The sequence below is a fragment of the Apium graveolens genome, chromosome 4 (assembly GCF_009905375.1).
Source record: "Apium graveolens cultivar Ventura chromosome 4, ASM990537v1, whole genome shotgun sequence".
In the NCBI taxonomy this organism is placed as follows: Eukaryota; Viridiplantae; Streptophyta; class Magnoliopsida; order Apiales; family Apiaceae; genus Apium; species Apium graveolens.
In genome coordinates this window covers 306,875,006-306,893,026 of record NC_133650.1, presented here as the reverse complement: position 1 = coordinate 306,893,026, position 18,021 = coordinate 306,875,006, and the positions used below count along the sequence as shown (strand labels likewise).

Here is an 18,021-nt window from a genome sequence, read left to right as displayed (position 1 = left end):
GGAAGGACCAATGAATGATACACATCGGGGATTTCAAGCCGCACAATATATGAATGATCTTCGTGATCAAATTACTCTAAAACTTTAAGAAAGTTCTTGAAAATCATAGTATTATGTTTAAATTATTTATGAAATTCTTGAAATCAATATTGTTCTGTTTAAGATTGAATAATTTTATAATTGTATTAACATTTTTAAGTTTATTTTTTATTTTTCATAGCTATATCGAAAAACAATCATTTTGCATCATTCAAGTATTTAAGTGATAATTAGATATATTTTGTCAAACAATATTAATCATTCAGCCTGGTATAATGGTAAATTAATTATTATTCAGATATTTTAAGAAAATTTAACAAATAACATGAAGCATTCAGATATTCAGAATAACCGTTCGTTCAGATTGTCCAGAAATTTAAATATGATTCAGATTTAAATATGATTCAGATTTAAATATGATTCAGATTTAACAAATGGGGCCTTAATTTTACTGGTTCAGAAAATATGATTCAGATTTAACAAATGGGGTCTTAGTAAAATCCAAGAGATTTTGATGAATATGTAGAAATCAATACTCAAATGAGCAAGATTCCACTAGATTTATTCAACAACTCTAAATTCCAGCGTACAATTAAAATCAGCCAAAATCAACAACAATCATTCAAAATCAATGAATTATTATAAATTCTCTAAAATCTAAATTAAATACACTCTGCAAAGGAAATCTATGCGACTCCAGTTAGACTATATACACTGGAGTATTCAGTTTCTCTTCAATTCCCCAAAAGATTACATGCATTTCTACTTCCTCAACTCACATATCTCTTTTAAAGCAACTTAAAGAGATTAAATGGGTTCATGATTAAACTGTTGCAATTCCTACTTGTTAGCCTTAATACAGTATCAACTGAACCTTTCTCAGATGTCATAACAATCCATTAAACTACTTTTGTTAAATATATGATCCTATTGGGGCCTTACTCTAACACCTTAAGGTTTTAGATGAGCTGGTTACTCAACATGGTATCAGAGCATGGTTTGTTAGCAAAGTTGTGAGGAACATTGAAATAGTGATAAACTTTAAAGTCTTGTGTTTATAGTAGTCGAGTTGTTATTTTCTTGGTCTGGAAAAGATAGTTACTCTCTTAGTTCTAGACTGACTCATGGCTACTAATAGGCTTTCGTTTACAGATCTACAAAACCCTATTTTCTTGCATCCCTCAGATGGACCAACATCAATAGTTGTGCCCAAAGTACAAGGTGCAGGTGATTTTAGGGCTTGGAAAAGATCATTTGAAATACAGCTGTCAGCAAAAAGGAAACTAGGATTTGTAGACGGAACCGTGACAAGAAGTGCCACAGATGCAGCTGAAGCAAGCCAATGGGACACATGCAACAACATGGTAATTTCTTGGATCCATAACAACATTTCTGAAAATATTAAATCCTCTGTTCTTTTTATAAATACTGCTGCGGACATTTGGAGACAACTTGAAAAGAGATTTTCGTTAACTAATGGTTCGAGAAAGTATAAATTAAATAGAGATCTATTTAATCTGAAGCAAAACGGTATGAAAATGAGTGATTATTTTACTGGTATGCGTGGATTATGGGAAGAAATTGAGTCAATGAATGTGTTACCCACTCTCACTAGTATTACACCAGAAGTTTCGAAACTTTTGCAAGCCATAGAAAATATGAAGGAGGAGTCAAAACTTTTCCAATTTTTAAATGGGCTAGATGAGGTATATAGTGTACAAAGAAGCCAACTCCTCATGATTACCCCTCTGCCTTCTGTGGAAGCAGCATGTGCAGCAGTACAACAAGAGGAATCTCAAAAGGAAATCATATCTCATGGAGTGCTTTGTGATGGTGATATTATGGCCATGTACGACTAAGGAAGCACGGATAAGAATTTGCAATGCAGTGTGTGTAAGAGAAAGGGACACAATAAAGAAGGTTGCTGGGAATTGACTGGGTACCCTAAATGGCATTATAAGTATAAGCCTGGTCAAAAGGGCGCACCTAGTAAATGGATGGGAAATAGACCAGGGGGAGCAAGACAAACTAACAATGTACAAGGCAATATTGTAGAGCAGTCTGTGACCATGACATGTCAACAACTTGAACAATTGATGAAGTTGATACCAAGAGATAATTCTGCAGACCAGAAAGGGAATGAAACAGATGAGGAAATTGACTATGCTTTTTCTGGTATGGTGTACAGTAACAAAGGCAAGATGAAGAAGTCGATGGAGTGGATCATAGACTCAGGGGCGTCCGACCACATGACTTCATCTCTGGAAAACATGGTCAATGTCAAACAAGCACCAGGAACTTTCTCCATCATACTGCCAACTGATGCCACTACAATAATCACGCATATTGGAGATGTGCTGTTAAAGAATGGATTGAAACTAAACAATGTGTTATACATACCACAGTTCAACCATAGTTTATTATCAATTCATAAATTGGCGAAAGAAAGCAAGTGCAATGTCATCTTTCAATCCGGGAAATGTGTGATTGTAAACCTGACAACAAAAGGAGTAGTTGGAACAGGTGAGATGAGAGATGGATTGTATTATTTGAAGGATGATGAGATGTGTATGCCAAGTAAAGCAATGAATAGCCTGAAGTCAACCAAAGCCGCGGAAAGTAAAAAAGAAGAGGCTGTCAATCAATATGCATTATGGCATCAGAGGCTTGGACATGTCTCCCTGTCTAAACTGCAACGCATAGATCAAGTAAATCCATTCTTAAAAAATCAAGACCAACAGGTATGCCTCACATGCCCACTCTAAAAAATGACTAGACTCCCCTTTACTATTAGTCATTCACATGCATCAAAATCATTTGATCTATTACATAGTGACATCTGGGGCCCCTAAAAGGTGACCACAAGAGGGAAATATAGATATTTTCTAACACTGGTGGATGACTTTAGTAGAGTGACTTGGGTATATTTATTGGAGAAAAAATCTGATTACTTGGGAACATTGATAAAGTTTGAAAAATATGTTGATAGTCAGTTTAAAAGCAAGATTTTGATTGTGAGGTCAGATAATGCGCTCGAGTTCGCAGACAAAGAATGTGTTGAATATTTTGAAAAAAGGGGCATCATACACCAAAAGTCATGCACCTACACACCCCAGCAAAACGCTCGGGTGGAGAGGATTCATAGACAAATCCTTGAAGTAGCCAGAGCTCTGCGTTTTCAATCTGGGTTGGCACTCAATTTCTGGGGCGACTGCGTGTTAACTGCCACATATATCATGAATCGACTGCCAAATGCAGCTTTAAATTTTGAAGTTCCTTATGAAAAGTTGATGGGAGAGAAGGTAGATTATGAAGGGCTAAAGGTTTTTGGATGTTTGGCATACAATTCGACACATGGGTCAGATAAATTTGCTCCAAGAGGTATTGCGTGTGCATTCATTGGTTATCCAAGTAACACGAAGGGATACGGATTACTGAATCTATTAATATGCAGACATTCATCTCAAGACATGTCACTTTTCATGAAAGTGTGTTTCCACTAAACAAACACAGTGACAAACCTTATGTGCAACCCCTTCCAATAAGCTTGCCAAGCATAGAAAAGGTCATTACTGGAGAAGAGTTTATGGAAGATGCAGAAACTGAAGATGCCCAGACTTATCATGATGAAGAAAACCCACCAACAGAGAGGGATGACGGGGAAGAAGATATAACATAGGCAATTGATGCACAAGAAGGAGAACATATGCACAGGAAGTCAACTCGCAAAACGAAACAACCCACGTGGTTGGCTGACTTCGTGACACCTTATTCAAATCAAGCTGTAAGTGCGAGTGCCACAACCTCACAACTGGTCAGCCACAAATTTAATTGCTTCCTAGCAGCCATTGTGCCTCGAGTCGATCCTCTAAATTTTAACCAAGCAATAAAGTCTGAGAATTGGGTGGATGTCATGAACGCGGAGTTGGATGCATTAGAGGCCAATGAGACTTGGGAAGTAACTACATTGCCCCTTAATCGAAAAGCTATCGGGTGCAAATGGATATACAAAACAAAATTCAAAGCTGATGGCTCGGTTGACAAATATAAGGCACGGTTGGTCATATTGGGGTACAAACAAACCTATGGAATCGATATGTGGAAACATTTGCACCGGTGGCAAAAATGACCACCGTGAGAGCTATGTTGGCCGTGGCAACGATGAAAAATTGGAACGTACATCAACTGGATGTTTCGAATGCTTTCTTAAATGACGATCTGGAAGAAGTAGTTTACATGACATTTCCTCAAGGCTACAGGGGCATGGGGAGCAGAATCACCAAAGAAGAACTACCTGGGGAAAACTGTACAGAAATGGAACAACTGGTGTGTAGATTGATCAAAGCTCTTTATGGCTTGCGCCAGGCATCTCGTCAATGGCATCACAAATTGTCTATGACACTAATCTCTTTTGGTTTTAGACACTCTAAAGCAGACTACAGCCTCTACTCGAAGGTGACAAAAAATGTCATCATCCTTGTGTTGATTTACGTAGATGATATATTGATCTCAAGCAACTGTGTGGAAGAGATTGACAATCTAAAGCAGGTATTGTCATCGCACTTCAATATCAAGGACATGGGAAGTGTAAACTATTTCTTGGGGCTGGAAATTGATCGAAGTGCAGCTGGTTTCTTTGTGTCACAAAGAAAGTATGTGTTGGACCTCTTAGAGGAGTTTGGCATGATGACATCTACCCCACTCAAAGTTCCCTGGGATACTCATGTGAACCTGGCACCAGAAAAGGGAGAGCCATTACAAGACCCACAAATGTATCAGCGTCTACTGGGAAAATTGATCTATCTGACGATCACAAGGCCTGATTTATCCTTTACGGTTCATAATCTTGCCCAGTACATACAGAAGCCTACAAACATACATATGCAGGCAGCCAAGAGGATTTTACGATACCTGCTAAACAACCCTGCACAAGGCATCCTCTTGGCATCATCTTCAGCTGCTCAGCTCACTGCGTATTGTGACAGTGACTGGGCGAGTTGCCCCACTACAAGAAAGTCGATATCTGGGTATTGTGTGTTGCTGGGTTTCTCCCATTTCCTGGAAAACAAAGAAACAGTCACTTGTTGCAAGATCGACGGCAGAGGCAGAGTATAGGGTGATGGCATTGACGTTCTGCGAGGTTACATGGTTGTCTTCCCTTCTCAAGGACATGGGCTTGCTTGACTTGCCCCCAACAATTATCAAAAGCGACAATCAAGTTGCCCTTGCCATAGCTGCTAACCCCGTGTTTCATGAGCGAACGAAGCACATTGAAATCGATTGCCACTTTATAAGGGATAAAATCACAGCTGGAGAAGTTCTCACTACACATGTTCCGTCACACTCTCAGGTGGCAGACATTCTTACCAAAGGGCTTCCTATCAAACAACACAATTTTCTCCTTAGCAAGTTCGGTGTCTCTCGGCAAGTACCTCCACTCCACTTGTGGGGGACTAATGAAGTTGAAGGAGATAGCAATGCAGTTACAGTTGCATTACCTAGCTTATTTATATTTGAATAAAGTCAATTGTAATTTCCTTTTATTAGTGTCCTTGTCTATTACTGTGCTGATGTGCACTGATGGGCCTATGTAGTGTTGAGTGTCAAGTTGGTAGGATCAGGGACACGATGGTCTTTTACTTTCAGCTTGTTAGGATGCAGCAGTGTATGGGGTTAAAAGAATACAGGTTGTTCCAAATAACCAGCTCATCTAAAATCTTAAGGTGTTAGAGGAAGGCCCCAATAGCATCATATATTTAACACTCCCCCTCACTCGAAAGCCCATTTGTGGGTCGAAAAGTGGAACACCGCCGCCCATCTTTGGGGCATTAATTGCTTTTAGTGTCCACAATAAATTGTGAGAATGTTAGGGGTAGTTGGGAATCGAACCTTAGTTCTCCCGCCAGCCTAAGCTCCGATACCATGTCGAGTAATTAGCTCATGTAAAACACATTTATTCATCCCTGAGGTTCTGGACATGGCACAGCTAATTGATAAAAACACATTTGATCAATGTTTTAAAAAAACAAACATCATGTTCAAAATCATAACATGAAGGTCATAAAGGACATGGCAAATGAATATATTCTGATATATGTAGGATTTGAACCATGAAATATGTGTAAATTGAAATGGATGACAGGATAATTCCATCATCATCTAATGCAACCAATATGGCGAAACATAAGGTACGGAAGAAAGAGAAATTATTCTCTGCGGAATCATGTCCTTCTTAATATAACTACAATTTCGCATTTCAAAAGCTTTTAAACAAGGCAGAGCTCCTTCGTCAACTTGAAATTCTTCCAGGCTGCCGAGTGAATCAATTGTTAAGTATTGCAGACATGGAAACGTATCTGCAGTGCATACCATTTTCCTGTCCCAGTAACACTGATATAAATGAAGAGCTATGAGATTGGACAAACTTTCCAAAATGCGCATCGGATCTTTTTCGAATTCAGTTTTACATAGAAATAAATCAGTGACTGAATCTGGAAGCAAACTTAATTCTTCTGGATCTTTCATCTTCCCCATCAAAGCCACTCTCTTGAGATGTTTGCAAGACGCAAGTGGTTGGATTGTTGTAATACAATTGTCCATAAACATGCGTAGTGATCGGAGACTTGTTAAATTAGCCATGGACTCAAAATTGTATTCTTCTTCTTCTTCAGAACTTTCAATACCAAGTGTATGAAGATTGGTCCAATTGATGGTATCTATATGGGACCATTCCGTATAGGACATGTTACTTATAGTCTGGAGTTTTGTTTGATTACTGTCAATATTTACTTTCCCTTCAATATTCAAAAAGCTTAGATGCCTTATTTCCTTCAACCTGCATATCTCTTCCGGAAATTCGTACTTATTGGAGTCAGAGCCACAAAGAGTTTGTAACTTTTTGAGTTTCCCTATACTTGAAGGAATTGCTAAAACTTCTCCACCAATACTGCCCATTAAACCTAAGAACTTGAGGTGAATTAAATCTCCTATTTCTTCAGGTATACTCTCTGAATCTTCTGCTCTGCTCAAGTCGAGCACTTTAAGATATTTAAATCTCGTGTACATCAACTTCACTTCTTCCACTTCAGGCGTAACAATTCTATCAGTTATTGCTAATGACCGCAACTTTAAAGCATCGGAATTAGGGCCAAGCAATTTCAGGTACTCACCAATTCCATCGTAAATGGCATGCCGTGATTGTCCTTGCAACCAACTGATGGGATTTGGATGTTGTTTACTTGAGTCGAAAATTCCCAATATCTTGTGCTCCCTGGCTTTCTCTATGGCAAGATCACGTACAAGATCATGGACCCGGCACATTAAAACTTGTCCTTCCGGAGATAGTAATTCTATCTGAATCATGTTGCGATTGATAAGCTCATTTACATAATCCTCAGCCACATCCTCCATGTATACTCCATCTTCTTCATCAGCTTCTGATATGAATTCCTCTGCAATCCATAACAACTTCAAGTTGAAAACATGGATAATATGGTCTTCCGGAAACCTTGCAAGGTACAGAAAACATTGTTTCTTTCTGAAAGACAAGTCATCATAACTCAAGTTTAGTAGTTCTTCAATCTCCGCAGACTTGCCCTTCAATTTTCTCCAAAGATGGTCCTTCACATCTGACCAAAACGTGTACGTCTTGTTCTGCGACAATAGTCCACTCAGGATCACGATTGCAAGTGGTAAACCTCCACATTTATCAACCATCTCCTTACCTAATATCTCCAGGTTTGGGGTTGGTTTTGTTCTCTTACAGAACAATTCCCAGCTCTCATCTGCTCCCAGAAAACGGAGTTCATGGACAAAACACGTGTCATCTACACCCTCGGCAACTACTTTGTTCCGCGTGGTTATAATGACTCTGGCACCGTTGTTCTTGTCTGGAAAAGCATTTTTAATCTTTTTCCAAACATCTACATCCCAGATATCATCAATCACCAGGAGATAATGATCCACATCTAGCAGCATATTTCGCAGGTGCCGTATCAACTCAAACTCCTCCATCTCCTTCAACGAATCTTGTTGATCTCCCGTAAAGGACTTTATTATCATCCTCAGAACACGTGTTATTTCATATTCCTCGGAGACACAGACCCAAGCACGATTCTCAAAATAGCTCAACTCGCTAGAGTGGTACAACTTACTAGCAAGAGTAGACTTGCCCAACCCCCCCATTCCATGTATGGAAATCAATCCAAGGAAGGGATCCCCATTAACTAGTTGAGCCAACAAAGTCTGGACATCATCCTCAAAACCAATCACATCCTTCTCGTGGTCGAAGGAAGCTGCTCTTACAAATGTTCTCTTTCTCTGTTGCACAACAGGAGTGTTTATGATTATGTCGTTGATACGGTATTCGTCTCTCCTACTCTTGATCCCGATGATTTTTTCTTTAAGTGACTCGATATCCTTACCGATATCATAAAGATTGACTTCTTTGTTGCAGATGCAGATAAAGCTCCGCATACGATCCAGAACACCACCTTGTTCATGAGCTGCTTGTTCCTCTTGTTGGGAGCTAAACCTCTCCAGGATAATAACAGCTTGATTCGCAACATCTTTGACTTCATCTATCCATAGGCGGATGTGAGGCAAATTATGTTGTGCTTCTGCTGCATTAACAGAAATGAGCAGGTAGCCCAGTTCATTTTTGAGCCACTCTATACCATCTTTCACTCCAATCCTAATGTTAGCCTGTTTGATTACAAATTCATTAAGTTTTTCAATTGTAAAGGAAACAACGGCATCAACCATTCTTCTTTATCGAAAATACAGTAAAGTGTGGTTGCACTATATTTTAACTATGGTTTTTTCGAGTGAGGCAGGTAATTTAAGGGACTTGAAACAGTGATAAGAAAATAGGGTGGAGGGAGGTGGGGCTGATTTGTAAGTTCTGTTTAGGTAGAGTTTAATATTAATATAGTGAATGATTCAGAGATAACAGTCATTAACATTTCAGATGATCAGATCTGGTTCTGAATAAAATAGAAGGGGTAGACTTTCCGGGCATTAATGCTTAAAAAATGTCATCCGCCTCATTGAGACCCATTCTGATAATTGAAGTTCTTCATTACAACAACCAGGTTCTTGTCTCTTCCTTGATATTAACTCATGCATGTTGACGACTTGATTTAAGCTATGTTTCGAGTAAAAGCATTGACCATGAACTGGAATGAGATGTATAACGCCAGTAACTCATTACACAACTCAATTATTGGATTTGAAGGACTTGAGAAAGTCATCAATCCAAAGAATTAGATAGGGGGAGGGTGATTAGATAACTTTTGTGTCATGGTTAGCAAATTGACTTGCATTTGTGCAGCAGTGAGGTTCTGCATATAGCATAACTGCACAAGTAATCAATGAATTAGACTGATAATTCTAACCACTCGCCCGGAAGTTTTTCTTTTCGTTTTTTTTTTACATAGTACTCTTACTGATAACTGTATTGTTTCGCGACAACGCCTTTGATTTGTTATTGGTTCCGTGTTCTTAAAGGTGTGATACAATTTTGAATATTATTACGCAATTGTTGCCTCTAATTTCCAAATACTGCCTATGCTGCCCTATAAAATGCCTTAATTTATTTATTTTCTGTTGGGAATTGCTCATTAATTTTTAATTACCATGTCAAACATGTTTTGAGCAGCTATGTTTTCTTTAATGAAAAAAATTACAATTAAAGCATTGAGCATGAACTGCGGTGACATCTACAACACCTGTAACCCATCACAGATCCAATTATTGGATTGAAAGACTTGACGAGGTCGTTAATCCAAAGGATTAGTTAGGAAGATGCTGATTAGGTAATTACAGTTGACTTAAGATCAAGCTTTTCATAAGTTTATAAAACGAATCCACCTAAAATGCCATAATAATCTTCGTTGGGAGACTCAGCTCTGTTACAAGTGGAACTCCTTAAAAAATATTAACTGACAACTACTAATTTAAATTACCATTAATCTGAAAACTACCACATGTATCGCTTCATCTATTGCTCTTTGTTTCTCCAAGAACATGTCCTACCCGCAAAAGTGGTGGCATCTTTGATCGTTGAGGGTGCAAGTCAAGAATGTGGTTGATTCCGTGAACTGCAATATTAGGGGAAAGATATATATTAGGATGTGTGATGAGGGAGTTGTCGATCATGTAATGTGAAGGTAAAGTGCTAGTGATGAGAATAGTTTTAGTAGACAAGTGTTGGTAGGAGAGTCAAAAGTTTCCAGTGGCACAAATCCAAAAATAAGAGGTGGTGTCGCGGAGTAATGTGGTACGGGATTAGATAAGGGTTCATGCAGATGTGATAGATGGCAGCACCGGTATGTTAGAATAATATAAGATCCTGAAAAGGACCATTCTCGCCTAAACTCTGATATTATGTTGAGTAACCAACTCATCTAAAATCTTAAGGTATTAGTGAAAGACCTCAATAGGATCTTATATTTAACACGGTAGGGACAAGTAGGGACAAATAGGGTGGTGTTTGCAGGGAAGACCGGTGTGGTTGACAAATAGGGTGGTGTTTGCAAGGAAGACCGGTGTGGTTTTTAATGCTGCTAACTTCTTGGCCCAGATTGTGAAGCCACCTTCGTAAATCACAGCGTCGATGTGTGCATTGACGTTGTGGTGAGAAGGAATGCAAGTGGAAGATGTAGTTTGCAGAGATGGAGCCAAGGTTGAGGATTGTGAGTGCACTTGGAAAAAGAAAGAAGGTTAGAAAGCAATTATCAGTAGTTAAAAGTTTTTGAGTCCTGACTTTGAGTTTTTGGTATTATTTGTCCGCTTCTTCTTATCATACTGCAACTTCGGTTTCATAGATTTGGGCTCTGTTGTGATAGCTGGTATAACAATTCCAACAACTGCATTTGAATTCTGTTTTATGGCTTGATCAATCAAAGACAGATATAATGAACAAAGTTTGTTCAACAAACTAACATGCTTCCTGACAGACTAGTTGCTGCAGAATGCACATATATTTCTTATATAGTCATCTATTAGCTTCGGCAATGCCTAGCTTGTGTTTGTATAACAAGCTCCATATCAATAAGGTTAGATTGATGATATGCGCGATTGCTTCAAGTTTGATCTGTGGAGATGGCTTGTGGATGTCAAATTGCTTTGATAAAGATCCCTACTCCAATCTGCATGAGCTTCTTATAACAAAACACGGGTTTCTTGAACGGGATCAAAACGTTTCAAGACAATTACGACAGATGATTATTTGGTTTCGACGCACTCTAGAGTCTAGATTGAGAACACATGCTTTCATATTTTTTAATGTACGATTTAAATAATTATATAAATATTGTAAATCTCATATACAATTTTTAACAGTTCAAATCAGTTTTATTTGATTTTGACGCACTCTAGGTCGAGAACACGTGCGTGCTTTTATATTTTTTAATGTTGTACGATCTAAATAAAGCAGCAATTTTATTTGGTTTCGACGCACTCATTGAAAACGCATATGTTTCATAATAATGATAAAGAATTGTATACAAGATGTTCATAAAAAATGTTGGCTTACTTTATAATTGTAAACGAGATGTACATAGAAAACGTTGGTTGCTACTTTATATTTATAAGATTGTCGATTTTGTCGCCGAATATTTAAAAATCGATATTTGATTCTTTAACAGGGCTAGTGTTAATAGAAAAATCAACAAGTTCTAAAATTCAACGAGATCTTCAGGACTAAAGTCTAGTTAGGCTTTATCCAGTTCCGTCACTTCTTAGAAGGGTTGCAATATAAGTCGAGCTAATTGCAAACAACTCAAGTCTGCATATGTTACAATCCATCTTTCGCTGAAGATAACCAAAGTGAAAATAAAACTTACATGGCCTGTTTAGCAGGAAGTACTTGGCCCTATACCAATTGCAACCCAAGTAGAGCAGGAATTACAAATAGCGATATCCGGTAAATCGGCTCTAGAATTCAACTGAAATGTTTTTTCCAACTATATTCCCTACAGTTACTTCAGCTTTTAACTTCAAGAGGAAAAATTTCTATACTAGTTCTATACAAAATTTGATATTTCTACAGATCCTCTAATTATCGAGATTCTAGTACAGAGCAAAGAACCTGATTCTATCAAGTTCGGTGGCAGAGTAACTTGGCTTGTGAATGACATCTATTCAGCGGACCTGTTAGTAAACCACCAAAGTTACTCGTGATGGCAGCCCATGTACCAGGAAATGTGGTTGCAGACCCAGTTCAACGTATTTTTATTGTCATCCACCATGAATATGTATTCAGGGCCACGTTAGTATCTGCTATCAGCCACTACATTCAAAGGCTTCTATCTTGATCACAAGTAGAACTTTCTACTCAGATGACGAGCTTTGTTTTGATATAAAATGGGTGATGTCGCTCCTCTGATAGCTCACCCCGAACTGACCCCCACCATGGATCAAATGGAAAACAAGGACATCAATCATTCTCATAGGCCGAAAGACCATTCAAGGAGAAACTTGCCCTACTAATTACTCCAAGACGAATATCAACCACTGCCTGTGCACTCTGTCTGTAGATAACAACCAGAGTTTTCAACAAGGCCCCATGCAACACCTCCACAATAAAGATATGCATCTTAAAAAGTCACCCAGTAACACATCAAATCTGTTTCTTTCTTTGGCTGCCCAGAGCTATACTTGTCAAGAAAACATAATAAAGAATAGGATTAGAATGAGTAGTGTCCCCCTGATGCAGATAAGGTAACTTCAGCTGTATGTAAATCATTGGCTGATTTCCTCTGAAATCTACATAGGGACCAACTAATACTTCCTAAATTTTCAGGTAGCGCACACACTGCACATGCACTGAATTAATCAACGCATTTGCTGACAACCCCTCTTATTATGCTGGCCCATATGAACAAAATGACATATTGATCAAATCCTGGAAAAGGGAAGCACCCCACCAAATGGATCTTTTAGAGAGTAACCGGTAGACCATAATTATGGAACGATCTTATCCTACCATCCCAACCTGCAGTAACAAGGACCAGACCCCAGGCATGAGTTTTTGATGAGCTCTGGCAGGATTTTTTTAGAAAATTGTATTGGGTTTTAAATAGTGCAGATGGTATAGCACGAGGACTTGCGGGGAGTTTCTCCTCTGGCCAAGTGGCAGATCCCTTGGGTAAAGGCTCAACGAAAAAGCCTTGGCCCATGGAAAAACAAGCAGATGGTGAGAAGGAGAACCTGCTCGATACACACTCATCTACAATTTGTAAATTACATTCATTTTTTGAGATCCCAGGTCCCAAACCGGACCAAGGAATTGCCACTGAGGCATCATTAGAGAAGTACTCGAAGGACCTGCTGGTTTTAGGTTTGGACGCGGAGGGTTTTTCCTTATTGCTTGAGTCCCATAAATATACATTTGAATCATCACAAGCTGAGACGATGTGCCTCCCGTCTGAAGTAAAAGAGGCAGATATCTGGTTTGCTCCTTTTTTCAGTCCTGAAGATAAAACGAGGTTCACATTACAAACATAAAAATGTAAAACTTAGAGGCTAGATCTACAGAGTAAATAAAGAATTCTTTATCAAAAAATTAAATCTGATGGCAGACAACATTACAACGCAACACAAGCCAGATAACTCTCATTTCAATGATTCCTTGCCCAAAGTTAACCGGTTTAAAAGTTACTACAAACAGCTAATGCACTTTAGTGTGCTATATAATTAATTTTCACATCTTTAAGAATCAGAACTACTTAAAAGAGCCACCAATACCTATCTACTTACCCCTGAACTTGCCAATTATGTTCATCCCCTGAAGTATTTTTACTTGAGAATCCGCACTAGTAACCATTACTTTATTTGGATCTTGGTCGAAAAACTGTAGCAAAACATTATTATTAAAACAATTATACCAGATAAAAATCAGCACAGCAAGCACCTCTAGGAGATGAAGATTACCTGAAAGCCAGTTATCCTTTTGCAGTTGGGTTTCTTTTTACTATTTAAGCACATCTGAGCTTCCAGTTGAAAACGATTATCTGATTCAAAGAAAAGCAAATTAACTGATCAAAACTTAATCTTACCTCCCTAAAATATAAAGATGCTAACCGGGGACAAATGCAACAGAAACCTTACTTGTACTACTAAATTTACTTTTTACACTAAACCAAAATAAATATATGCACCAAGCCAACAAATAATTTGTCAAAAATGACATGTTAAACTAAAACAGAAGTTCATCCAATCAGCTTCAGACACGATGAAGTGATAATTATTTCAAGGGACATATAAGACCTTTGATAGGCTCCCATGAAGATATGTTGCAAATGAACTTATATACTATATTTATAAATAACATAGCCATTTTTGTTATAGGAGTGTAATATACCCAGTAATCAACAACTTTGCATCTACAGGAAATGTGCAGCCTGTAAACAGATTATTTTCCTCTAAAACCAATAGATATTGAAATGTGAACTTTCACTGTCACTGGTAATCAATGAGGTAAATCAGATAAATTACATAACTATAATATATATATAATGATTCTGCCTATTTGTAACCAATTACCAGCAATAACATTTATGTTCAGCAGAGTGCAAAAGCTTCTGCAAGAATTTTGTTTCTAATTTAAAATGATGGCTGAATTAGTACCTGTTACACTGAAAAATCTGCAGCTGCCTGATACATTGCCAATAATCCCACCCTATATAATATCAAACAAAGAGTTTTAGTTAAATGTATCACTTGTGAACTTAAGAGCTCCTTTAAGATAGATGAGAAGAGTTAAAGCGTCGCTAAACCTGCCCATCAGGGCGATAAGAAACAGCAGTCACTAGATCTCGCACATCGGTCCAATCAACAATTTGACAACCATCAATTGCCCAGATGCGAACTTTTCCATCAATTGAACCACTAATAAATTGATTATCATCGACAGGATTAAACTGAACACAAGTCACTGCGTTTCAATAATGAAATGTAGATGCTATTAGTACTAGCACTACTACTATAAGAGTTTAGTATTTGATGAGCAACTATAACTTATGAAGACTGACAAGTGTTAAGACAATTATGCTGCAAACATATATATGCTCACCGTAATTACTGTGTGGAAAAGCTTTAAGACATTGGTCATATCCTACTTTCCACAAATGAACAGTTTTATCAACAGATGAAGAAATCAGATGCTACAGAAAAAACAATGACAATGAGAAGTCTTCTATTTTCCATTATAATATAAAAGGAATGTATAACAATAATTCAATTAACTTACATTTTTCTTTGACCACGACAGGTCCAAGATCTCTCCAGTGTGCCCACAGAACTCGTGCAGCGGTTTCTCCAATATCCGAAACACCACTGGTGGAAAAATGATACAAGCCGAATCAGCAGTTTTCCTCAGTCTCTTTAATCTACTGATTTTTTCCTGCTCATCCGTTAAAGGATTCAATTCAGATAGATGGTTTACAGTAAAGTATATGCAGGACGGGTCAATATCTGGAATATCAATTTCATTTGATCTCTCATCTTCCACAACTTGCCACACGCGAACAATCCCATCTTCACCAGCACTAGCAAGGTATTGCCCATCAGGACTGAATTTCATAGTCAATATTGAACCAGCATGTGCCTGTATATCTTGCCCAACAAAAAGAGCTGATAGCTCCTTCAAGTGTTTTTTGCTTTGGTGAACCTTTACTCTCTGAATCTGAACCCTCTCTCTCACAATTGAGTTGGGTCTATATTGCAATAAACCATCATCTGCTTCTTTCCTATTTGCCATGCAAGAAAAGGAACGAAATCTACTCACCCACCTACTTTTGACCCTGTTCCCCATCTTCGTAATATTTTCAGCAACCTCGGCTTTTTGCTGTTGCTGAACTAAGGACTCCTTAATTTTTTGATTTACTCGTTGTTGAACCAAGGAAACGGATGGAGAAGGCACCCTATTCCCAAATGTTATTAACTGCTCATGACTCAAACTATCAGTAATATTTGCAGCTCGATACATGAAATTTTCTTTTAAACCCAACTCTCTCGACAAATCCAAATCATCATGGGACAAGGTAGTCACAAAGGACTGCCTAGAACAAAACTCATCTTCGAAAAATTCATTTCTCAACACAGCACCACTACCCTCTCTTCTAAAGCTGCTATCTACTGTATCCGAGCAAGACTCCGTACCATCTAAACTAAATCCCATAAGCCTCGAGAATGCACTACGACGTTTTCTCACACTTACAGGTCCCTTGGCCCAAACATCATACTGATAACTACTGGAAACTTCAAATTCATTGTTATAGCTAGACTCACAAATATCCGACCCCGAATCAGACAAAGAAGAAACAATGTCATCCTTAGCATCATAGTATGAAGATTCTTCGCCTTCATCACGAAAGCTACCCATGATTTCTTGAGTTTACCATGTAACCCCACCTCAAAAAACCACCTTTTGTAAAATGTACTAATTTCCCACAAATTTAAAACCTAAAACAATATTCAAAAAGCTAAATCACCAACAAGAAAACATAAACACAACAACCAAGATCAATAAAACATAAAAAAAAAACACATAAAATTACCTAACACAAAGACATGAATAAACAATAGATCCAACATGGATCCCAATCCAAACACATTCAACATAATCTATATTAAACAAAAACTAGTTCAACACACAAAACATCAAATTCAACAAAACCCCATTATAATATCAACCCTAGGCCATCTAAACAATCATTAAACCTCCCCAAAAAAACACATAAAAAAACATTATAAAATTTACTCACATGGGTTTTTTTGTTCAACAATATTAAACATTAAACATCAGATTAATCACATTTTACAAGCAATTAACATTTATATACACACAAAACAGAAAAATACTTACATGAAAAAGGAGTGGATTCTGGGTTGTATGGATCTGTTCATCACAATTCAGACCAATGTTTCTATAATTCTCTCTCACACACACACATTAACATATATAATAAAAATGAGTGACCACTAATTAAATAATTTAAATAAATAAAATAATCAAAGAGAGGAGTTAAAATGGAGAATAGAAAGAGGGGTAAAATTGGGATAATAAGGATATGAAAATCTTGATATTCGTGAGAGAGAGAGGACCGAGAAACGAGAAGTGTTGGGGATGTAAGAATATAGAGTTAGAGTAGTTGTTGTAGTAACTATATATACAAAGGATATGTACTGTTTGTAAGTCTTTTATTAGTACGGAGTGTAATAATATCGCGGTTTTTCCGTTTCCATTAACCTACAATAAACACGTAAATTTATAATATTTATTAATTTAAATAAATTTTTTAATAGAGATAAATCTTGCTACATACACAAAATTTACAATAATTAAAATGATCAAAAATTATAAATTTTCGTATTTATTATATGCACATAAATTATGGGCTCATGAGTTATGAGCACGTGACAGAAAAAACCGATAATATTACTCCCTCCGTCTCTCCCAATTGTTATGGTTTATTGTAGAGTGTTCGGCACGTATTTTAAAATGAAAAGAAAACATTGTTCTTTAACTTTTTAAAAAAAATTATTTTTCTGAATAAAAATTTAAACATTCTATTTTTAAATGAAAAAAATTAAAAAAAATTATAAAACTATAATTTCTATTCATTTTAAAATACGTATAGAACACTCTACTAGAAACGATATCAATTGAAAGGGACGTTTAATAAATTAGCAAAAAAAACATTTATAATATTAAAGTACACACAACAAGGAAAGGAAGCCGTCTAGTTACAACGTTAGCTTCTATCTTCTCCGAACAAACCAATCACAAACTATTCTCACAACTGAATCTGTACTAATTTCTTCATCTCTCTAACACAGAATTTTTAATATTCTAATTTGATTTCATTACGTGTAGTAAATTTCATAATCCTAGAAGTAATCGATTTTACTCGTTAATTATCAAAATAATTATCGTGTCCATTCTCCTTTTAGAATCCAAAAAATACCTGTATTTTA

At 37.2% G+C, this 18,021-nt stretch overlaps 3 protein-coding genes across 3 annotated transcripts; 1 reads left to right on the top strand and 2 right to left on the bottom strand.

Moving 5' to 3' along the window:
* Positions 1 to 1,163: 1,163 nt before the first annotated feature.
* Positions 1,164 to 1,898, top strand: LOC141720043 (uncharacterized). Its single transcript, XM_074522398.1, has one exon. It carries the CDS (start codon positions 1,164 to 1,166, stop codon positions 1,896 to 1,898), a length of 735 nt encoding a protein of 244 aa, XP_074378499.1.
* Positions 1,899 to 6,161: 4,263 nt separating this feature from the next.
* Positions 6,162 to 9,070, bottom strand: LOC141721556 (disease resistance protein RPP13-like). Its single transcript, XM_074524507.1, has one exon. The coding sequence runs from the start codon at positions 8,800 to 8,802 to the stop codon at positions 6,199 to 6,201; it is 2,604 nt and encodes an 867-aa protein (XP_074380608.1). The 5' UTR covers positions 8,803 to 9,070; the 3' UTR covers positions 6,162 to 6,198.
* A 2,764-nt stretch (positions 9,071 to 11,834) lies between these two features.
* Positions 11,835 to 17,163, bottom strand: LOC141721555 (uncharacterized). Its single transcript, XM_074524506.1, has 8 exons — positions 16,910 to 17,163; positions 15,293 to 16,506; positions 15,116 to 15,206; positions 14,820 to 14,977; positions 14,671 to 14,722; positions 13,975 to 14,054; positions 13,801 to 13,894; positions 11,835 to 13,513 (listed from the first exon to the last, which is right to left on the bottom strand). Exons 2-8 carry the CDS (start codon positions 16,424 to 16,426, stop codon positions 12,981 to 12,983), a joined length of 2,142 nt encoding a protein of 713 aa, XP_074380607.1. The 5' UTR covers positions 16,427 to 16,506; positions 16,910 to 17,163; the 3' UTR covers positions 11,835 to 12,980.
* Positions 17,164 to 18,021: the final 858 nt, after the last annotated feature.

Bases quoted from the DNA above. Each gene is read 5' to 3' on its own strand.
- LOC141720043 (XM_074522398.1), top strand. From the start codon at position 1,164: ATGGCTACTAATAGGCTTTCGTTTACAGATCTACAAAACCCTATTTTC.
- LOC141721556 (XM_074524507.1), bottom strand. From the start codon at position 8,802: ATGGTTGATGCCGTTGTTTCCTTTACAATTGAAAAACTTAATGAATTT.
- LOC141721555 (XM_074524506.1), bottom strand. From the start codon at position 16,426: ATGGGTAGCTTTCGTGATGAAGGCGAAGAATCTTCATACTATGATGCT. The intron at 15,207-15,292 runs GTAAGTTAATTG...TTTTTTCTGTAG, and splicing joins TGTCGTGGTCAAAGAAAAAT to CATCTGATTTCTTCATCTGT. The intron at 14,978-15,115 runs GTGAGCATATAT...ATTGAAACGCAG, and splicing joins TTTTCCACACAGTAATTACG to TGACTTGTGTTCAGTTTAAT.